General features: G+C 33.1%; 1 protein-coding gene across 1 annotated transcript; it reads right to left on the minus strand.

Moving 5' to 3' along the window:
- Positions 1-23,515: 23,515 nt before the first annotated feature.
- Positions 23,516-24,801, minus strand: LOC133289790 (heat stress transcription factor C-1). Its single transcript, XM_061487788.1, has 2 exons — positions 24,523-24,801; positions 23,516-24,366 (listed from the first exon to the last, which is right to left on the minus strand). Exons 1-2 carry the CDS (start codon positions 24,724-24,726, stop codon positions 23,572-23,574), a joined length of 999 nt encoding a protein of 332 aa, XP_061343772.1. The 5' UTR covers positions 24,727-24,801; the 3' UTR covers positions 23,516-23,571.
- Between the last annotated feature and the right edge of the window lie 433 nt (positions 24,802-25,234).

Below are 25,234 nucleotides of genomic sequence, written 5' to 3' on the forward strand. Positions count from 1 at the left end.
CCTATTAAGGGGGGCATCTAGCCTCTACATCACCTCCAGCCTCAACTCTCTCCACCCTTTCACCGTTCATTGTAACATTAAACACTAAAAAAAGTTGAACATAACATTTGATCAGAAAATAATATATATATATATATATATATATATATATATATATATATATATAATTATTTTTTCAGCCACTTGACGTCCGACAATAATAAATGTATGGTTATGATTCCCTACATTTGATACTTTCACCTTTTATATGACTATAATTTTTCACATTTAATGATATCATCTATATATATGATAAATAATTGACCTGCTGGATATCAAACGGCCGAAGAAATATTAACTTTTATGTATATATATAGGGATTTATTAATCTCATGTTACATGAGAGTACTATCTCATGTGGGTGATACAAATATGTGGGGTCCACAATTTAAAAAGAAAAGAAAAAAGAAAAGAAAAGATTGGCACAAAATTCTATGGGTGTATGACATGAGATAGATATCTTATGTAGCATGAGACTATCATTTCCCATATATATATATATATATATATATATATATATATATAGGGAAGGTTATATTTACAATCTATTTTCATTTACAACTTCTTACAACCATATTTTAACCGTTGATATCCATTAATCAACGGTTAAGATTTTCGCAAATCAAATTTATTAATTAATTATTAATTCACAATAAATAAAAATCGTTGATTGACGAAAATCAACGGTTAAGATATAGTTGTAAGAGTTTGTAAACTATTTGAGTTGTAAATATAACTCCTCCTTATTATATATATATATATATATATATATATATATATATATATATATATATATATATATATCACGAATCAATTAACGAAATTTAAAAAGTGTGTCAAAAATTTAAAATCAACGACTAATATTAACAAACTTTAAAATAAAATCTATTACATTTATTTTTCTACAAATTTTATAACAAAAAATAAATTAAGAAATATACTCTTTCTATCTAAATCAATTTCCATTTATTTTAACACCAGGTTTAGGGTGACCGATGATAAGCACATCACGTCACACTTCACGTACAAATGCATAATTGAGTAATTGCAAGTATCACAAAAGGAAATGGTTCTATTATTTTATTTTTCCAGTAACGTGGGTCATTCACAGTCGCAAATCTTTATTATATAGTAATCACCACATACAACAATTTAGCAGCTCAATCCCATTAGAAAATGACTTTTCTTGTATTAACAATTTGACAATTGCCAAGTGTCAATCGCTGTGTTTACTCAAATTATGCCATTCACTCGCACACGCACACTCACACTCACACGTCTCCAACTCCAACAATAACAAAGAGTAAACAGAGTTGGAATATTTTTTCATTTTTGGATCTGTACTTTGAAAAAGTACATCTTGTGTATCTTTGAAATGCCGACTGCGATGGGGTCTATCATTGGAGGATTCTATCATGACTATTTGAATCATGCATGCTTGGTACTGTACAAATATAAGCAGGTGTGTGGACAGGTATTAGCATTATTCTTATTCTTTGAGGGTAAATATATACTTCTTCATTTTATATATTTTATTTATGGGTTAATCTTTTCTCATTTTACATGAGAAAAGATTCTCATGTTACACATACAATCAAAAGGTGGGTCCCATATTTTTTTCTTTTATCTTTTTACTTTTTTGTGGACTCCACTTATACATTGAGTGTGTGGCATAAGAAAATTTTCTCATGTAAAATGAGAAAATTAATCCCCTTTATTTATTCTCTAACAATTGCTTGAGATTTTGGCTTAAGAATATTTTGTAATCAACTATTATTTTTATTTTTATTTTTTTTTGTAAATTCAACTATTATTTTTAATTTACTCACATTTTTAATGTTAAGTCTAAAAGGTATTTAGTTAGTGTAGTTAAACTTTCAATTTATATCTCCCTCCCTATACAAAAAATATATATATCTCAAGCAAAGAACATATTAAATTCAAAAGTATTACTTTATCATGATTCGTAGTTGCTTACATTTAAAGTGGTATTTTCTAAGGAGAAGAGTGTTTTTATGTAACGGGAAATAAAATTATTTTTTATAATTCTAAAGTGATGTTATTTTAGGGTTTGGAGTACACAATGAAATGATATATGGGCCATTGGGCCAGCTATTGTGTCTGGACCTACTATCAACTAACTAACTTTAGCATAGTATATATATTGTAATTCTTCTTTATATCATATACAACTACATATTTACAAAGTATTCAATAAACAATTGTTATTCAGTTTCAAGAATCACTTGCGTTCTTTACTTTACTCCTCAATATTCTGATATCTTTCATGTTATCAGAGCTATTGATCCATGGAGACCCAAAAGTGTAACTCTGTTCAATCTTTCACCAACCTAGTGTCGTTTAAACTAGGCGCAGAAAACTTTCTGCCATGGAAACAACAAGCCTTGGCAACAATCAAAGGATATAATCTGACTAGATTTATCACCCAAGAAATTCAAAGCTTTGCTGAAAAGGCTTCAAACGAGGCACAACAAGATCCACAGGAAGATGCAAATAAAGCAAGCACAGCTAAAACGGCAAGCACAAGAAGCACAACACCCTCTGTTGATCAAGATTCCAGTGATATAACTTCTTCTATCATGGCTTCTTTCATCTATGTCAGAAACCATTTATACCCTTATGGTAGGTTGCTTGAGTTCTTTCCAGGTTTGGAAGAAACTTGAAGAGTTCTTTGCCTCGCAAACAAGAGCGAGAGTTAAATAATTAAAGATACAACTCAAAAACATAAAGAAAAAAAATGTCTCACAATACATGCTGTAGATCAAAAAAATTATAGATGTGTTGGTTGGCACAGGTTCACCTATTACCTCAAAAGGTCATATTGATGCAATATTAGATGGCTTAAATGAGGATTATGATTCTTTTGTTACCTCAGTCATCTCAAGAACATATCCCTACAATGTGGAAGAGATGGAAGCATTGTTAATGGCTCAAGAACAGAGATTTGAAAAACATAGTAAGAACATTGAAGTTACAGAGTTGTAACCCAATATGGCTCAATTACAGTTTTGCAGACAGAACAATAACTTTGCTAATTGTTGCGATCATGGTAAGTATACCGGTCGTACAAGTAATAAAGTAATGAGTAAGATATCGTTCCCACGAGAATTAATTGCACCAAGTACTATTTCTCACTATTCCCTTTAATTTGGATAGATCAATAGGTGTAGAGAAGAGTAATTTTTAATTAAAATAAAAAGAATCGCAATTAAAATAGAACTCAGATTGAACGTAGAGAATTAAAACGGATTTAAAGGATTCAATAACAGAAGTTATAGTTAGGGAAAATTTCACCTCTAATCCCCTTTGACTAGTATAAATTAATTTCAATAACAATTTATCTCAATTGTTTCAAATAATTCATCTTCTAATTAATTGGTTGGTTAAATCCTAATTTCTTAGTGACTTTGACCCTTTAACCCAATTGGAATTCTAATATCTTAGTAATACCTTTTAGATTAAGCTTTAAGCATGATGAATTATAAAAGTTTGCAATTCCTACAAGCCTATGTCTAGATCATGCAAGAATTGGTGTTTACCCCTGTCAGGATTAAAATTGCAATATGTCTATTGTGAACTTTAACCCTCAAATCCCTATATGAGTGACCAACTCATACAAGAATGCATAAAATTATTACAATGTAAAACACAAATAATTTGAGACAATTTATTAAAGAAGCAATTTAAACCAAACAAGGATTCACGTTGGATCCATAACCCTAACTACAAAAGAAACTTAGCCAGACACAGCTGATTTAAACAAAATAAAGAAGTGAAAAGTAGTAGAAGAATTCATGAAGAAGAAGAAGAAAAGAAATCAATGTTGCCCAATTCTTCAAGTCTTCTCTCTCTCTGAAATTCTCCAATATCCAACAAAAGCTCCCCTCTTTCTGAATCTGCCAGTCTTCTTTCTATTTTCAAGAATTTCCTTTTTATAGTGATAAAACCATATCTTTTAATATCCCATAAGATCTTCAATGGAATCTTCACCAGAATCTCCAATCATGTTATTAATCAAATCATTAAAATCTTCCCTTTTATATTTAAAGGAAAACATTACTTAAAAATATTCAAGAGAATCTTCAATAAGATCTTCACTTAATTATATGATTCAAAAATCCAAAATAAATCTACTTGAGCTCTCCAATTTTTCTTTTATTGAGCTGAAAATTACTACAAAATATAAGAATTTTTATAAGAATATTACTGAGAATAAAATAACACTTTAATTATAATTCTCATAACCCTTAATACATAATAAATTGGAAACTCATCACTAATCCAAACAGAGGTGGTTTCAACTATAATATAGGCAGAAATAATACCTATAGAGGAGGCAGATCACAACGAGGTGGTGGCAGAACCAATGGATACAAGCCACGGTGTCAAGTTTGTGGCAAATATGGTCACATAGGTTGGGAATGCCATCACTGTTTCAATCAAAATTTCCAAAGCCCTTTCAATTCTAACACCAGCAACAATGTCTTTGCATCAGCTGGTCCCCAACTAAACATGGTAATCAGAAATACTCGAGGTTCACAACAACCTGCAGATGCAACAAGTGATTAATTCTTAATTACAGATTCAAGTTGGTACCCTGATTCAGGAGCCACACATCATTCTACTCTTGACTCAAGCAACCTGATTAACAAAATAACATATTCAGGACAAGAAGTTGTTCAAGTTGGTAATGGTACTAATCTCGAAATTAAAAATATAGGATATTATGTCTTATACTCATCATTAAACTCCCTATCTTTTACTCTTTATAACCTCTTATATGTCTCATGTCTTTCAAAGAATTTATTAAGTGTATCCCAATTTCCTAAAGACCATAATTTCATTTTTGAGTTTGATGTTAATGCTTGCTATGTCAAATCTCAGGTTACCAAGGAGATCCTTCTCTAAGGGACTCTTAAGCATGGACTGTATATTTTTCATGGAGCACCAAAGTACAACAAAGCACTCACACTGCTCTCAGCACAGAAGCTGCTCCCTTATACACTAATTCTGTTAATTCAAATTCTTGTTATCCTATTTCATGTAATAATGTCTCTATTAATACTTACAACTTTGGCATTCTAGACTTGCTCATGCTTCTTTTAATATTGTCAAGAAAGTATTGGAACAATGTAATATTCATTTTATCAATAAAAATAATGCAATTTTGTGTTGTGCTTATTGTATGGCAAAAATGCACAAACTCCACTTACCTGCATCTGTCACTACTTACATTGCTCCTCTTGAACTTATTTTCACTGATATTTGGGGACCAACACCCATAGACAGCATAACTACAGCTAAATATTATATTACTTTTGTAGATGCCTTTTCCAATTATACTTGTTTTATCCTATGGCAACTAAGTCACAAGCCTTTGATATATTCCTTATCTTTAAAGCTATGGTAGAATTGCAATTAAACACCAAAATTTAGGCTTTACAAACTGATAATGCAAAGGAATATCTTAAATTCACTACATATCTGCAGGAATAGAGCATAATTCATAAACTCACCTTCCTCTACACACATCAATAGAATGGTAAACATGAGAGAAAGCACAGACATATTATAGAAATTGGATTAACTCTCATAGCTAGCTCCCACCTACCAACCATGTTATGGGACAATGCCTTTCATACAGCTACCTTTGTTACCAACTAGCTACCTACACCAATTCTCCTCAACATATCTCCATTTGAGGTTCTTTTTCATAAACCCTCAGATTACTCTTTCCTTCGGACTTTTGGTTGTGCCTGCTACCCTTACCTCAGGCCAGACAACAAAAACAAAATTAATTTTAGATCAGATCAGTGCACATTTATTGGTTATAGCCCCAAACATAAAGGATACAATTGTCTTACCTCCACTGGCCAAGTCATTATAGCCAGACATGTACTGTTTGATGAATCTGTCTTTCCCTACAAAGAGCTTTCACCACCACCAAGCCTCCCTGCTATCACCCCTTCTCCATCTCTCATCATTCCTCTTCTTCCCATTCTCTCCTCACCTATCGATCCAGCCAGACCTGATAACACTATGTCTGACCTTATTCCCACTTCAACTGCCAGTACCGCTAACACTGATTGCATGTCTATTGCTCCTATCAACATAGCTGACAGCACATCCACTTCAGAATTGGACACACCTCTGCAAAATACACATTTTTATGATTACTCGCGACAAAGCTAGAATTTACAAACCTAAAGCTCTTACCGTATCTATTGAGCCAAGTTACGTCTCTCAAGCTCTTGCTAATTCGCATTGGCTGAAAGCCATGCAAGAGGAATATCAAGCTCTCATAAAAAATAACACTTGTAAGCTTATACCTTTTCCTCCAGATAGAACTCCCATTGGTTGTAAATGGGTTTACCGTACAAAGTACAACTCAGTTCATCCTCAAACACAAAGTTAGTCTTGTTGCCAAGGGTTACCATCAACAATAAGGGTTTGATTACCACAAAACCTTCAACCCTATAGTCAAACCTGCCACAATTCAAATAATCCTCACTCTTGCCCTTTCCAGTAATTGGCCTATTCATCAACTAGATATAAATAATGCATTTTTGAACAGTGACCTCATATAGGAGGTGTTTATGCAACAACCTCCTAGCCTTCTTCATTCAGATAAGAAACTGGTTTGTCGTCTCAACAAAGCCCTGTATGGCCTCAAACAAGCACCATGTGCTTGGTTTGACAAGATCTCTACTACACTTCATAATCTTGGGTTTACAAATGCAAAATGCGACAGCTCCCTCTTCATTCGTATCACCAGCACCACAACTCTTTATGTTCTTGTCTATGTTGACGACATTTTGGTAACTAAATCATCCATCTTTGTTGTTACAACTCTTATTCAAGCTCTTAATCAGGCTTTTCCCTTAAAGGACCTTGGAAATCTACATTACTTTCTCGGCATCAAAGCGCACAAAACTCAAATTGATGGCTACAATCTTAGTCAATCAAAATACATCTAGGATCTTCTGCAAAAAGCACACATGACTGGTTGCAAACCCATGCCTACGCCAATGGTGTCAACATGCAAACTCCCCGCTCATGATGGCTCACCTCATCCAGATCCATCTCAATACCGTTCTATTGTTGGTTCTCTCCAATACGCTTCCATCACCAGACCCGACATCACCTTCAGTGTTAATAAAGTTTGTTAGTTCATGCACCGACCTCTTGATACTCACTGGAAAGCTGTAAAAAGAATACTTCGTTATCTCAGCGGCACTGCATCTCATGGTCTCACAGTTCAACCCTCCAAGCACTTTCACCTTGCAGCTTACTGTGACTCTGATTGGGGGTCTGATATGGACAATTGTTGCTCCACTAGTGGCTTTTGCATTTTCTTTGGTAACAATCTCATTTCCTGGTCTTCGAAAGGGCATCCAGTTGTCAGCCGTTCTAACACAGAAGTTGAATATCGCTGCCTTGTCGCCACCATCGTTGAGCTCACATGGATCCAGTTCATTCTCTCTGAACTTCGCGTTCAAATTCCACGGTTGCCAACCCTTTACTGTGATAATCTCTCGCTGTTATGCTTTCAGCTAACCCCATTTTTCACTCAAGGACCAAACACTTCGAACTTGACCTCCATTTTGTCAGGGAAAAGGTCACAGCCAACCTTCTTTCCGTTAATCACATATCAACAATGGATCAAATAGCTGATGGGCTCACTAAAGCCATAACCTCCACCAAATTCTTGGATTTTAAATCCAATCTTCGAGTCTTGAACTTCAAGCCCACTCAGCTTGTGGGAGGATGAAGAGATATATAGGCCATTGGGCCAGCTATGTTGTCTGGGCCTACTATTAACTAACTAACTTTAACGTAGTATATATATTGTAACTCTTCTCTATACCAGATACAATTATAAATTTACAAAGTATTCAATAAACAGTTATTATTCAGTTTCAAGAATCATTTGCGTTCTTTTCTTTACACCTCAATATTCTGTTATCTTTCACACAATAAAGAGTATTTTAAAAAAAAATTCATGTTCGAAGAAATATTTTTCAAAATACCTTTTATTTTTTCCTCAAATTCAAAAAAACTCATTTTGGGTTGTTTATCTCTTATGATAGGATAATCATTTTTCTCTTTTTTTATTCATATGAATATATTATTATTTGAAAAGTAAAAGAAAACAATATAATTAGATTAGATTTTATTTAGAAGCATAAATAAAATGGTACTTTCTATGTTATTTTATGTTTCAAACTGGTAAATAAACGTTTACAATAAAGAAAAGCTTCCATTATTGTTTATTAATATTCACTTTTTTTGGATAAATTTATTAATATTCGTTAAGCATACTAATAATTATACAGAATTAAATACAAAAAATATATAGAGAGAGAGAGAGTAATTCTAGGTTGGTAGTATTCCCCATAATCACTCAAATCATTATTAATTTGACTTGTGAAAAATCATTTCTAAAAATATATGCATATCTAACATGGTCCACACTCCACACAATATAAGTCTATACGTTAAACAATGATAAGCACATCCTTTTTTTTTCTCTTTTTGACTTGAGTTATTTTCTATTTTTTTATTTTTTTAGGTATGACACATTAATTCAGCTTATAGGTGAGTCTTTCTATGACATCAATTCTCAATGAAAATATTAATGTTAGGATCTTAGGTCAGTACCACAAAACTAATTTAAAGAGTAGGAATGTCCAAAACCTTATAAAGACTCCATTAGTTACCTATGTAACCAATGTGAGACTTGTAACCATCTATGTGAATATTAATTGAGTTTATTTTTCGTGTTTTATTACTATACAAAAACTTTATCCTAATATATAATGATATGTTGCTATATTATTTAATAAATTTAGCTATGCTAATAATTATACTAGATATCAAATTTATGTAATAATACACTGTTAAATATAAGTGTGAAATTTTTTATACTAATAATAGTAATAACAAAACGATTGGTGAGCTGCAGATGTTACACATGGTGGAGGTGGAGCCAAAGGAACAATAAGTCATGGGATCAACGTTAACCACAAAAGTGTGTGTGACAGAGAAACACCATATCGCTGCCCATTCGTCATCTGGGCGGGTAAAGGTAGATAGATAGCCACCATATTTTAGATTTTATATTGCTCATATAATATTATAATATGTTGAAGAATAATTTTAGTATTGGTAATGGTAAGTAAATTATTCTTGGGATTAATTTTTACTAAAAAATATGAAGATAATTTTATCTCCTGTATTAATATTGTAAAAATGGAAAGAGAAAAAGTAAATTTTATCTATTTTTATGTGAGTATAATAGATAAAGTCATTTCCATTCTAGAAGAAAAACATTATTCTCATTATAATTTTTAGCTTTAATATTTTTTATAAATATTATTTATTACACACATATTGAAATATTTAAAATTATGTAAGAGGTAAGGTTATTTGAAGAGAAGAAAACGAAAGAAAAAATATTAAATCTATGAATTTTTCTAAAGCAAGTACTGTGCCGGGACACGCGTCGTACAAATTGTGATGGCCCCCACGTGAGTTGCACGAGCCAAGGAAAGGGTCCCCACCTGAAAAGCGAAAAGACCGATGAGTTTGTCCACTACAAATAGCCGCGGGACCCACTTTTTCTATATTTTATTCCATTATTGGAAAGGAAGGTGGGTCCCTCTTTCTTCACAACTTGCTTTGTTCTCGTGACGCGTGTCATTATTACCCAGCTGGCTAGTCATGGATGTGCTCCCACTTGATCATTTCCTCGCGTGCATCTATCGTCATCCCTGATCCCGTCTTATAACTCTATCAACCATAATTTTCTCTTATGATGTGATTTTTTATTTTTTATATAACAACTTTGGTGATGTCTCACCATTGAAAAGGTATATACTCGTAGCGTGCCTACTTTTGGAAATGCATACTCTTGTTATATATTTATAAATAAGTTTTAATGTATAATATTTTTTATTGTTACTAAAAAGTGTTAAAAAATGAAATTCAGGGAACTTGTATTTCATTCATTTTTTACCTCTCTTAATGAGGTGTATTTATACAAGAATTAATAACAACTTATACAAGATAAACGGCAACCTACTAACAACTTCTACTAATCTAAATAATTTGTTCCTATCTAATAGTAACAGTATTACAAAATAATTTCAATCTTCACACTCCCCCTCAAGTTGGCTCATGGATATCAACCATGCCCAACTTGCCAATGATTTCTTCAAACACTTTCCCTGTGACAGCTTTTGTTAATACATCAGCAAGTTGCTCCCGTGATCGAACATGAGGAATCTGAATTATTTGATTATCAATCTTTTCCTTTATAAAGTGCCTATCCACTTCAACATGTTTAGTTCTATCATGTTGGACTGGATTGTGTGCTATCTCCACAGCTGCTTTATTGTCACAAAAGAGACTCATTGGTTTATCATATTTTATTCCCAAATCAGCTAGAATGTTTCTCACCCATAACAGTTCACAAACACCATAAGCAATGCCTCTGAATTCTGCTTCAGTACTGGATCTTGCTACTACCTTTTGTTTTTTGCTTCTCCATGTGACCAGATTTCCTTCTACAAAGGTGAAGTACCCTGAAGTTGAATGCCTTGTGGTTTTATCACCAACCCAATCTGAGTCTGTGTATCCTTCAATGCATGCTCTATTATTTTTTGAGAATAAAAGACATTTGCCTGGAGATCCTTTGAGATATCTCAAAATACGGTAAACTGCCTTCATATGTTCTTCACTAGGAGAGTGCATGAATCTACTTACAATGCTTACAGAATACGCAATGTCAGGTCTAGTATGTGATAAATAAATTAACTTTCCTACTAACCTTTGATATCTGCCCTTGTCAACTTCAATCTGATCTGGATAAATGCCCAAAGAATGATTCATTTCCATCGGAGTATCAGCAGGCTTGCAAGCCAGTAAACCAGTCTCAAATAAAAGATCTAAAATATATTTTCTTTGAGACAGAAATATACCTTGATCAGACCTTGCAATTTCTATCCCAAGGAAGTATCTTAGAGGAACTAGATCTTTCATTTCAAATTCAACAACCAATTTCTTCTCAAGTAGTTTCATTTCTTCTACATCATCCCCTGTCAACACCATATCATCTACATAAACAATGAGTATTGTCACCTTTCCTCTGTTATGTTTTATGAATAATGTGTGATCTGAGTTGCTCTGCTTATAACCAAACTTTTTCATTGCCAATGAGAGCCTTCCAAACCATGCTCTTGGTGATTGTTTAAGGCCATAGAGAGCCTTTTCCAGTTTGCACACCATATTCTCCTTTGAAGATGTTAGCTTCAATCCAGGTGGAATTTCCATGTAGACTTCCTCTTCTAAGTCACCATTCAAAAATGCATTCTTTACATCGAACTATTTTAAGGGCCAGTCTCTGTTCGCAGCAATGGATATCAAGATTCTGATTGTATTAAGTTTAGCTACCGGAGCAAACGTGTCTTGATAGTCAACTCCATACTTTTGTGTATATCCCTTTGCTACAAGTCTCGCTTTATACCTGTCAATACTTCCATCTGCTTTTAGCTTCACAGTATATACCCATTTGCACCCAATTGTCTTCTTCCCACTTGGTAAAGAGGCTAATCTCCAAGTTTTATTATGCTGAAGAGCTTCCATCTCAATATTCATTGCTTGTTTCCACCTAGGATCTTCCAAAGCCTCCTGCACACTATTAGGAATATATACAGTAGATAATTGATCAACTGTTAGAGCATATGATCTAGATAGCCTATGAGATGACACATAATTACTAATAGGATACTTTACTTTAACTTTTGGATCTGGTTCATAAGCAATTTTGGGTTTGCCTTTATTTGGTCTCTCTGATTTTCGGGTCTGCACACTGTTAGGAGCAGCAGAAACAGAACAATCTGTATTAGGAGCAGGGATTAGTTCGGTTCTGTCTTCAGCATTATGCACAATGGGTAATTCAGAAGGATTTGGCAATTCGGTTATGGGTTCAGAATTATGCAGACTAGGTAATTCACTTGGACACAGTGTCTCATTGGGCACAGATGGACTTGCATCATTCAGATTTGTTTGTGGAGGTTCACAGGTTCCTGCAGTCGAAGAATCTGGATAAGTGTCTGTTAGCTGATGATTTGTGGTAGAAGGTACAGAAATTGTAGAAGTAGATAGCCAGAAATCTTCTTCTCTATTATTCTGGATCTCCCCCTGAGAAGAAGAAGAGGAAACTCCCCCTGTATAGAAGGCTTCAGATTCCTGAAAGGAGACTTCAAGAGTAATATGCATTTTGTGAGTTGTAGGATCAAAACATTGATAACCCTTTTGAAGATCAGAATATCCAACAAAGATGCATTTCTTAGCACAAGTATCAAGTTTGTTTCGTAAAGGTTTGGGTATATGAACATAAGCAGTGCACCCAAAGACTCTAGGTTCAAGATTCATTACATGAGGTATGGAAAAAAAAGATTCAAGTTTTTTTTGTGGGGTGAGAAAATTGAGGGAACTACAAGGAGTACGATTAATAAGGTAAGCTGCAGAAAGGACTGCCTCTCCCCAGTAAGAAGAAGGTACATTCATTTCAAATAAAGATGCTCTTGTTACCTCTAACAAGTGCCTGTTTTTTCTCTCAGCTAATCCATTTTGCTGAGGTGTGTAGGTACATGAAGTCTGATGTTTAATACCTTTAGAGTCCAAGAATTCAGAAAACAGGTTGTTCTTATATTCCAGCCTATTATCGAATTGGAGGATTTGAATGGAACTGTTAAATTGGGTTTGAACCATATTCCAAAATTTTTGAAAAACATAGAAGATTTCATTTTTATGTTTGAGTAAGGAAATCCACATCATGCGAGTACACTCATCAATAAAAGAGACATAATAATAAGCGTGAGAAAAGGGACTTTAGAAGGCCCCCAGACATCAGAGTGAATAACTTGAAATGGGATAACACTTTTATTCAGACTGGGATAAAAGGGAATTCGATGGCTTTTAGCCTTCTTACAGGTAGAACAGTGAAAATCAGAAGGACTACATTTAGAAAATAAATTAGGAAACAACTTTTGAAGATACTGGAAAGAGGGATGTCCAAGTCTTTTATGCCAAAGCCAAATTGGGGAATGCAGAGGATCAGAAGTGTGAGTCACAGACGCTGTAGATTGCAAGTCAGGTCCACGATCAAAAACCTCAAAAAAATAAAGGTTGTTACGCTTAACACCAGAGCCAAGAATCACTTGTGTTTGGGAGTCTTGAAATACACAAAAAGTTGGCCAAAAAATAACTTTGCAATTAAGCTCAGACACAAGTTTACTCACAGACAACAGATTGAATTCGAGAGAGGGAACCACCAGAACAGAATTTAGAGTAATATTCTTAGATAAAGTTAAAGTACTTTGACCAGTAATATAAGCAGATCCACCATTAGCAGTAGTTATGGTAGATTTATTACAAGAAGAATAATGTGTTAACAGAGAGGCATCACGAATCATATGGTCTGACGCGCCAGAATCAATTATCCAAGATAAATTCCTATAGTTAGAGGAGAGTGCAGGAGTGTTACCTAAAATACCTTCGTACACCGCATTGGCTTGAGGAATAGAAGATGAATCATGATCAGAAGAGGACTGCAGAGCTTTGGAGATGACCTTCCGTCGTGGTCGTTTGGTAAAGTCCCACCACTCTGGGTATCCGATGATCTCATAGCAACGGTTCTTAGAATGGCCAGAATCGCCACAGTGAGAGCAGAGAAGCATCTTGGCAGAGGATGTATCCTTCCGAGGTTTTTGAGTCGGGTGTGCAGAGGGAGCACGAGGAACATAAGATAAGAAAACTGAGGACTCCGTTGTAGAGGCAGGGCGACCCATCGTGACACGTTGCTGATGTGCACGACAGACCAGTGCATATATGCTCTCAAGATCCAATTTGGGATCTTTACGAAGAATTTCACCTCGGACCTGGTCGAAGTCTGAGTCCAAGCCACTCAAAAAAATATAGACACGCAGCCGATCCATGGAAGAGTGCGTCTGAACTACATCATCGACGGTGGCCGCAGAGGAGATCATACGGTGATCGATTTCCTGAAAGATAGAGAGGAGCTCATTATAATAGACGGAGAGAGGACGTCCGGTCTGTTTTGTGGAGAAAGATCGTTGATGGAGTTCAAATAGACAAGTTTCAACCGATCCATCATAGAACGTGCGTTGAGCTGCAGTCCAGATTTCGTGAGCTGACTCCAAGCGAATGAAACGCTGCATAAGAGAGGGTTTCATGGATTCGATGAGCCAACTCTTGACCCTTTTGTTTTCAGTGACCCAAACATCATAGGTTGGATCGTTCGCCGGCGGCTTCGCCGTATCACCAGTAGGATACCCAGTCTTATTTCGGGCACCAATACGAATGTCCATGAGCTGAGACCAAAGTGGGTAGTTTGATTCATCCAGGATGACGGTGACGGGAAAAAAGGAGTTGTCCTGCTGAATAATGATGTTGGATTGTGGTGGAGGGGAAGGGTTTGTGACTGGAGGAGGGGTAGAGTTTTCGTCGTCTTCCATTGTTGAGAGGTTAGGGATTTGGAATTTTCCAGAAGAAAGGGGCAAAGAATTGCGGGTCGGGTAAGTTCAAAGGAAAAAAAACCGAAAAGAAAATATGGGTTTAGGAAAAGACACGGGTCAGGTACGAGGAAAAAAAATAAAGTAAAGGAGGCAGAAGCAATGTGGGGCTATTTGGGTCCTGGATCTTAACACAATGATACCATGTTAAAAAATGAAATTCAGGGAACTTGTATTTCATTCATTCATTTTTTACCTCTGTTAATGAGGTGTATTTATACAAGAATTAATAACAACTTATACAAGATAAACGGCAACCTACTAACAACTTCTACTAATCTAAATAATTTGTTCCTATCTAATAGTAAAAGTATTACAAAATAATTTCAATCTTCAACATTAAATTTTTTTTCTTATTTTTCTAATTAAAATAAAATAAGGAATAAGAAAGACTATAATATTTTATAATAATTTTTTATTTTATTTTATTTATTCTTAAAATTCTTAAATACGAGAATATTTATGTAAAATAAAAAAGAATTATCCTTGATTCCTTACCGTAAAGAATTTTCACAAAATAATGAGAAAATATTCAGTGCAACAGATGTAGATATATTTTTATCAAAAAAAAGAATATAAAAGAAAATAACCATAAAAATAAGAATAGTGTAAATATATTACTTTTTTCTATATTTAGTAAAGAATATACCAAGTGATCAATACATCCATACCACTGATGATATTTTCTAAAATAATCCAATGAAAGAGAAGAATAAGATGAATGAGAAATGTTCAACTAAACGAGTTAAGTATATTAGATACATTCGACTTTCTCTTATTACTCTCCAAAATCTTTCATAAACATCATCATTTCAAATATATAAAATAACATTGTAGCATAAAATTCACCATGGAATGGTCAATTAATCTCTTATGCGACTTATTTATATATTTTTTACCGGACAAAACGTTTATATTACGGAATATCTCTTCATCTCTTCGTATAACCATTTGCAACATGATTCTCCATATGATCAATGCACTCACTAACCTGTATAAATTGATTGGTGACATTAGGGTTGGTAAATTAATTGATTCTTATAAATCATGAACAGAACTAATTTTTTTAAAAAATTAATTTTTAGACTGAACTGTTTTTTTTTTCTTTTGTTTTCATTTATTTCTTTTTTATTTATTTATTTATTTACTGTCTTTTTGTTTAGATTTTTATTTTTCTTTATAATTGTTTACTTCTTTTTTTAAAAATTTATTTTATTTTTTATCAATCTTTTTGTACTTTATATTTGAATTCTAAACTGGTTTAAAAAAATAAATCAATTTAATTCTCTGAATAATTTTTCAGTTTGATTACCTCTTAATTCTTGAACTGTCACAAGACTCACAACTAGGGGTAAAAGTGGACTGGGCTGAGCCAAATTTTATCTCGAAAAGCTCAAGTTTATGTCAAAAAATTTCAATTTTGGTCTGGCCTAAGCCTAGTGCGAGTCTAACTATTAGCCTGGCTTGACCCGTTTATTAAAAAAAATGGTCTGGCATAGCCTGTTAGCCTGTTAATTTTTAACTTCCTAGCAAAACCATGAATCAACTTCACAAAATACTCAAATTATGTTGCTAAACCAAAAATCACAATTTCAACGTTCAAACATAATCATGAATCACAACAAAATTAATCACAATATGCATTTAAGTCACTTTTCAAAAGTAAAATGCTAAAACTAAATAACATATATTTCATGAGATCCAACAAACAAATCCATACTATGTAAATTAAAACAACTACATGAATCCAACAAACACACTATGATGTTGGTAGTAAGTATAACATCACCCAAAAATCTTTTAATATATTCATATACACAATCTAACATGTTGGGATGTTAGTTCTTCCTACATAAGAAATAAAGTCAAATTTATATTAAATAATAATCGAATATAATTAAGTTATAAATAATTACAATTGATTAAATTTATATCTCTTATTTTTTCTTCAAAGCATACTTATTCTATTTTATTTTATTTTATTTTAAATAAATAGTACAATATAGGCCGGCCTGTAAGCTTATAGGTCAGGTTTTGTGAAAGTGGACCTGCGGTATATTTAATTAAACAAGTCTTTTCAAAGTCTAAGCTCAGTCTATTTTATGAAATATATTAGGTCAGATTTGATATGGCGTAGGCCGACCCGCCCGAATTTCACCCCTACTCACAACCATATGTTTATATCATACACTTGCCCTAGGGTAAGAACCTTTGGTCATGCTCTCTGGCACATACTACAGGTAACTTTTTTGTTGGTGAACACGCTGTCTTTCCCTCCATTGTAATACGCATGACAGATGTTTATTAAAAAAAAGAGTAAACACCCTTTTTAGTCCCTGTCAATATCTACGAAGTCCTTTTTAGTCCCTGGCAATAAAAAAGGACCAAATTGGTCCCTGAAATTACAAAAAAAGGGGCCATGTTAGTCCTTATGTCAACTCCCAAATATGTAGAGTGGCCATTTTCTTGTACTTTCAGGGACCAATTTGGTCCTTTTTTATTGCCAGAGACTGAAAAGGACTTCGTAGATATTGCCAGGGACTAAAAAGGGTGTTTACTCTAAAAAAAAAGTACAAATGACAGAAACTATCATATAACACCTTGGACTAAACATTAAAGTTATTATTTTTTTAAGAAGTTTCTCCTTATAAATAGAACTTTAATTAAGTATATTTTTACAAAATTTATTATTATAAATTTTTTTTTAACTATAATGAATAAAAAAATAAAAGCTAAAAGCTCCAATAGGAGATTTGTTTTAGATATATACTAACTTTTTAAAGTTTTCATTTTTATTTTTTAATCTCACACTTATTTTAAATTTAAATTTAAATTTATCAATTTTACTCTTCTTCTTTTTTTGAAACTGATTCTAATCGAATCAGAACCCTCCGGTATCTCTACCAGTTTGACTCTTTGAGCCGCCTATGGACTAATCTAGAGTTCGGATGCGAGTCGAAGAATTACGGTACTTATGATTGCGAATCAATTTTACTCTTTACTCTAATAATAAATTATTTTATCTTCCCTACTTCAAAATCTTCAGAACAACATTATATAATCACCAAATTACAAGAAATATGATTATTAGTGATAAAAATTTAGTGACAAATATAAAATTCGTTAGTTATATACTATTTGTGACTAAATTTTATTTTATCATTGATGTTATTTTTAATTGTAACCAAGTGATAAATTGTCACTCTAATATTATTAATAGTGACCAAAAATTACATATGTCACAAATAATTTGTCATTAATATAAATTATCAGGGACCATTTTTATTTCTTATTATAAGATCGTCACTGATGCAAAATCTTGAAGACGTCAAAAAAATATTAGTGACAAAAAATTAACTTTGTAATTAAAGTTATATTATATTAGAAATAACTATAAAAAATAGTAATTATTTTTTATTATTAGTGACCAATAATTCATCATTAGTAATATAAATCATTTGTGTCTATAATAATTTGTCACTAATATTTAATATTAATATCAGTGACCATGAACAATTTGTCACAACTATTAAAAAAAGAATTAATGATAAGCATTTGACTTTGTCGTTAATATTATGGTGTATTATTAATGATTATAAAAATTATTGGTCATTATAACTAGTGTTCTGTGACAATTAAATCATCACAAATGTTATATATATATATATGTGTGTGTGACAATCAATTTTTGTCATTATTAATCATAGATATCAGTGACAATTTTTTCGTCACAATAAATATTATTTCTAGTGTCGTTTCAAAATATCATCATTAATTTAATAATAGCGTTAATATTAGTGATGATTGTTGACGAATTGAAATATGGACACAAATGCATCTCAGTGATGTTTTTTTATTACTTTTAATGACGATTATTGTCATCACAAAAAATGAATTTTCTTGTAGTGAAATAATTTTTAACTTTGATTTTTAAACTTTTATTTTAACTTTAACTCAAAAAATAATTTTTGACTTAAAAGAAATGTCAAATAGAGTCTAAGAACTGTTCCTTCCTATACCAAACGCTCTACCTCAATCCTTATATCATCGTATCAATCTCTCATTCCGAGTTGAACACTTATGAAAAATGTTTATCTAAATTTTTTTAAAATAATGTGTATTGTTTTATTGGTTCGTTTTTTCTGCAGCCAATTATGTAGATAAGTTATCTACATTGAGCTCAAAACGTCGTCGTTCTGGGACAGAAATTAAGGTATTTTTGTAATTATAAATATATTTCAGGGTTATAATAGTCTTTTTCTTTATAATTTTTTAATTTTTCAACTCAAAACGATGTCATTTTGGGAGTGAATGTAGATAACTTATCTACATTCAATGTAGAAAAATTAAAGCCTTGTTTGTTGGATATTTGTTATACCTCAATTGTTTAATTGATTTAAAATATGTTTTGATGATTACAATCAATTTATTTTTAATTTAATTGATAATATTTTATTGTCTTGAAATTACTAATGAGCTGATTGTTTGAGATTTCAGAATAATATTTATTCTAATTTAAATTAATATTCAAGATAATTGAAGATTGCATGAAAATTTGGAGAAGATATGGAAAATATCATGAAGAGATAGAAAAGCATGGAATCAAATAAAGATTAGGATAGATTTTATCTTTTTAGATTTTATGTAAGAGAAATAAAATATTTTTTGCCAAAGATTTTATTAGGATTGCATTGCATAATAGATTAAGATGTTATTATTATAAATAGGGCTCATTGCATATTATTTCATAGTGGAAAAAATACGAGAGAAGAGAGAAGAATATACAAGAAAGAAAAGAGAGAATTACCAAATGGTGGTAGCTCAGTTGGCGCATGGGAGCTAAGCAGGTGGGGGTGAGAGCATGTGTTCGAATCTCCCCAGTACCACCTATGGGAGGGGTTTAAAGCCTTAATCCTGGACCCACCCCGAATCAGATTAGTTGCGAAATAATGAACCGATTGGAATATTTTCAAAAAAAGAAGAAGAGAGAATTAGATTTTCAAGATTAGGATTCTTTCTTGTGCATCAATTAAAAAGCTTTCTCAAGAACATTCATTCATACATTCTTCCTTTGGCAAAGTGAATATTTCACCATAGGAATTCATATTACCTATATGTTTGAGGAAAAGAAGCACTGAGGTAAATACTTTAATTGTAATTTCCTTCTTGACCTTTTTGAAGGTCGGTACTGGAAACTTGGATATCAGTTCTTGTGCTGGGAAACTGGGATACCAGCATGTCTCTTTTTCTTGGAAATTGAAAGTAAGTTGAGAACTCTTGTTTGATAGAGTTTCGGAACCCTAAAGGGTTAGGGTTTCGTACTGGGAAACTAGGATACCAGTTTGGAAATTTGTGTAAGAGGTAGACTAGGAAACTAGAATACTAGAGAACTCTTTGTACACAAGTTTCATAGTGGAGTTGCCCGTCGAATTTCAGTATTCGATTTTAGGGCCCGTGGTTTTTCTTCCATTTTGGGTTTTTCACGTAAAAACTATTGTGTTAATATCTCTTTATCCTTATCTTGATTTATTGCTTTGAGTTAATTTTTAATTAGCGAATTATTTTTATAAAACTCAGTTCACCCTCTCTCTAGTTCATCTGGGACCAAGATTGTTTTATATGTGTAGGGGTTTAGTGTTGTGTTGCTAGCTGCTTTCCTATCATGTGTAGTTCTTATTCTTAAGTCTATAGGAGTTATCTTTTTTCTTTTTAAATTTTGTTGTGCACCAAAGATCGATGTAAAGTGTAGGATGCGAGAGGGAGAGAGAGAGAGAGAGAGAGAGGAAGATAGCCATAGGCAAGAAGAGCATGAGAAACAGGTGAAGCAAGGTTAATAAATTTGGATGGGAAAGGGGACAAAGGCAAGGTGGGCATATATATGATGTAGGACACAGTTACAAAGAAGGCATGGCCTACCTTAATTTATAGTTAACATGGGAGCTATATATATGTTTATTATAAATTTTAGCAATAGAAGTGGGCAAGTGGTGACCTTAAAGTGCCACAAAAGGTCGCAGAGATCACGTGGGTTCACATATGAACTGAAATGAAACCCATCTTTTTTCATCGGCATATAAACTTGCACTGCCAAAATTTTCTCATATGTATGGAGGGATGGTGTCAGTACTACTCACGCGAGATTGTTGAACTTTGCCACTTACTATTGCTAATTAATTTTATGTTGCTTTTGTTTTCTTCTTTGATCACTAAAAAGCGTATACCTGTCAAAGTTATTTTCTTTACTAAAAAAAAAAGCGTATACCTTTGACAAAATAGAAGTAGAACGTGTAGTTTTTTTGTTTTTTTTGGGCTCTTCGTATAAATTAGGGCACTTAATGATAGCCAAGCATTCCCTTCTAAAAATAACAAATACAGTATTCGTTTCACTTTCGTGAAGCGCATCTAAATGGTTGATTTCTTCCAAATAAATGCGAGATCCTGATAAGATATGATCACGTTCTTTTCAATTGACAATTCAAAACTTATTAGTTATGTCGAAATATTAAATAAAAGCTAGTAAACTTATGCTAGAATTTGCGCCGAGATTTTAATCTTATTTTCCCTTGAAAACAAATAAATAATTTTAGGGCTTGTAACTTCTCATGTTGTAATTAAGAGAAGTTGAAACTTTTCTACAGAGAGAGAGATGAATGAGAATCATCTTGAAAAAAAATAGAAAATAAATAAGTGACTGTCACATACATCGAAGTGAGAGTAGTAGGAGAAGAGATTATCATGCGACATGAGAAGTCTTTTTCCCATAATTTTATTAAAAAAAAGTTTATCGTCTATAAAAATGGACGTAAATGATTAAGGATTAGATTTGTATCCCATAAAACCTGTTTTGTTAGTATTTTTAAATAAAAATTAACTTTTAGTTTAAAATTAATCCAATTTTTTTTTTAAATAATTATAAAACTCATTCAAAAAAGAAGTTAAAACGCACCTTAAATAATGTTTGTTAATTTATGCTTTTTTCCAACACAAGCCGGTAATGTTTCTGCAGTTAATGCAGATAAGTTATCTGAATTTATTTTCAAAATAACGTCGTTTTGGTATTGAAATCTTAAAAAATTATAAATATAAAGATTATTATAATCCTAAAATAAATTAAAATTATAAAAATACCATAATTTTCGCTCCAAAACGACGTCATATTAGGCTTACTGCAGATAAATTATCTGCAATAACCGCAGAAAATACGAACCCAAGAACAAATTGCTTGCTTCATTCAAATGTTGCTAGGGACACTTGTATCTCTATTATAATAAAAATAAATTAAATTAAATAACTTGGTGAATATAAGAATTAACATAGAATAAGACGTATAACTGTATAAATTTAAAAAACCCAAAACCATAAAATTACTTTCCTTAATCCACCTTATCACCCAAGTTTGTTGCTTTAGGCTAAAAGATAGTTTCATTGGAAGAATCGTTCTTTTTGTTGATCACCTAAAAGATTTTTGGTGATCGGAAGATTATTTCTTTGGAGGAATATTCGACTCCCTTTGATTACTGTTGCCATTTAAATAAATACATATTAGCAACTCTCTCTCTCTCTCGCGAATATATATGGCCATATTTTACATTCAAAACATTTTTTTAGAGGGATAAGATCAGGTTAAGTAGTATAAAAATAATAAATTTTATGTCAAATGTTAATAATTGATTTTCATTCATTTAACAATTATAATTTATTGGATAATATATATTAATTATTTATTGATTTATTAATTTTATAATAAATTATAACTGTTAGATACACGAAAATTAACTATTAGAATTGACCAAAAATATTCTTTTAGTTAATATGATAAGAGATATCAAACTTAAACTTTGATGATGTTATTATTGACAAAAGGATATTCTTTTAGTAAACTGAACTCACGTTATAAGAAAAAAATATTCTTGTACCCTTGACAAAAAGGTCCAATGAGAAGTGAGAACAATCTTTCTCCAAGCCAAGCCAATGATCATTGCTTCATCTATTTTAGTTTTCTTTTCTTTTTCTTCCTACTTTCATCCGATTATTTATGTGAAAGAGAATAATTTTAATTTCTAAGCATGTTACTCAGTTACTATACTCTTAGGGTGTGTTTGGTACAAGAAAAAAATTTGGTATCCGAAAATCACGATTAATGGGAATACAATAGAAATTGAGTTTACTTAGAATCTTATGAAAAATGTGTTTGGTTCGCCAAAATATTACCGAAAATATTGGATAAAAATTACTAACTCCATGTTTGATTTAGAACGAAATATGACTTGGAATATGAGGTTATTTTACAAAAATAATCTCAAACTATTTTTACTTTTGTAATTGATAGATTGAGTCTAGGTTTTTATGTGTGTTGGGGTATTTTTGTCTCAAAAATTATTGTTGTGTTTTTCCTTTACTTGGTATTCTGAATTACCATATTATTTTTGGTAATCTGAATAGTAATTTTTCTTTATAAATCAAATTACCGATAATCTTTGAATATCCGAGAATTGGTTTTTATTTCTTCTATCAAACATGGTAATTGAGTTTACCATAAAAGATTTACTAGTAATCCTTTTGAAATACTTATAACAAATACAAGGAACACATCCTTCTTTTCGGGTGGTATTTTTTTTTTTTCAGAAATAAATAACTACAGATCGGTTTTCTCCTTTTGTGTGTGTCAGAATAACCGCGGTATGTTTTTCTTAATCATATTCAAGGAATCAAGCAGAACATAAATTTAAAATTGAATAAAAATATATAATAATTATTTGTAAATCTTTATGTGATTATGTCCTTCTTTTGGAATCAAAAATAAAAAAAAATACGTGAAGTATTAAAAGAAGAAGAAGAGAAAAAAATATATATATAGAATTTTACAAATGAGAGAATCCAAGATAAAATCTTAATAAAAGTAAAACATAAGCTAAAAGCCACCTTCCAACAGCGAAAACGGATAAGGTGGCAGTGAACTGCACTCTACCGCCATATCACTGAAATAACTCACCCGCCCCTTACCATTATTATTCTCGTACCCCGGATAGCCTCCTCCCATTGGCGGCGGCACCGCCACAGACACCTCCGTCAACGGTGCCGGAGCGGCAGCACAATTATAACCATAACCACCCTGTTGGCCAATCCCATGCGCCTGCCCCCACCAAACCGCCGGCGTAGCCTCCTGCGGCGGAGACAGCGGCACCGCACGGCAAAAATTATGAATTTCAAAACCTGTCTCCGGCGATGATGAAGATATTATATTACCCACAGTTGCTTCGTCTTCCTCAAACTCCGTCTTCACCGACGAATTCGTCGCCGCCATGCCCGACGACGAGGAAGACGACGTAGCCGCCGCCGCCGATATCAACCGCCGTTTCTTCTCCCCAAGCTGCTTCCTCTCTCTCTCGAGGAGTATTCGAGAAAGAACTTGAGGATCCTCGGCGACTTTGCAGAGAAAAGACATCATTTGCTGTGGTCGTTTCTCTGTTGTCTCTAACCTCTTGTTCATACCTTGAAGCTCCTCTTCCAAAGCCTTCTGTTCCTCCTTCAACCTCGCAATCTCCATCACCAAGGCCTCATCGTCCAAATCCTCGAGCTTCGAATATGCGTTATTCCTTCCACCACCGTGCTTCTTCCTCACGATGTTCTTCAACAAGTGTTTCTGCCCTCGCAGGAACCACTCGTTCGCAAACTCCCACTTATCCGGATCCACCTTTCTGAAACCCTACAAAAAAAATAAAAAAAAATAAAAAAATTGAATCTGAATTCGATTGATTTATCAAAAAACAAAGAACACCCAGTTCACAAAATATGATTTTGAGAAGTGGGCTTGGTTTAAAAAATTAAATTGAATTGAAAAAGTGAAGTGATTAGTACTAACATAGGTGTTGAGTTGGCGAACGAAGCTGGAGAAGTTGTTGTGTTTGAAGAAAGCAGGGAGAAGGGAGTGAGAGAAATCGAGGGGGTCGAGGACGATGAAGCTGTTGTTGTTTGGGCCCCACGTGATAAGCTTATCGGTGTTGGGATCATTCACCATGTGGTATGTCTTTAAAACGAACGGTGCGATAACGTTATTCTGCTCCATCCCATTAACAACAACAACAAAAGAAAGAAAGAGTGTTTGTATTGTGTTATGTTGTGTTGTCTGAGTTTTTCTATGTCTGTGAACGAAACTGAGCGTAAGGGTGAGCTTTTTCATAAGAATGAGAGAGCACCTTATATATAGAGGGGACGCATGTACAGTAACAAAATGAGGGTAACTACGTGGCTTGCATCGGGAGGGGCTGTGATATTTGCTCGAGGGTAGTGGGTTGATGCCTACGTGGCATCGCTTTGGTACACGTCATGTTCGAAGTTAGATATTTTGGAAGGTTGATCACGCGCTTAGTTGGCGCGTCGATACTTGAGAACATGATGAAGTGGCTGTGGTCCTCCTCCTGGGATTGAGGCCAAATGGGAGTAAACGACAGGGTGTTTTTGGTCCAAAGTTGCCAATGAGGCAGCTCCTTAGTGCTGGCTATGTCATATAACGTTTTTTTTTTTTTACCAACTTAATATCCTTTTTTTCCATGAAGAAATATTGCAAATAATTA

This window comes from Gastrolobium bilobum, unplaced genomic scaffold, assembly GCF_033153095.1.
Source record: "Gastrolobium bilobum isolate Gb01-03AN ecotype WA unplaced genomic scaffold, APGP_CSIRO_Gbil_v1 utg219057, whole genome shotgun sequence".
Lineage (NCBI taxonomy): Eukaryota > Viridiplantae > Streptophyta > Magnoliopsida > Fabales > Fabaceae > Gastrolobium > Gastrolobium bilobum.

What these genes read in the sequence shown, in the direction of transcription:
- LOC133289790 (XM_061487788.1), bottom strand. Translation starts at nt 24,726, where the DNA reads ATGGAGCAGAATAACGTTATCGCACCGTTCGTTTTAAAGACATACCAC. An exon ending in TTCGCCAACTCAACACCTAT is followed by an intron (nt 24,367 to 24,522) that starts GTTAGTACTAAT and finishes TTTTTTTTGTAG; the next exon opens with GGTTTCAGAAAGGTGGATCC.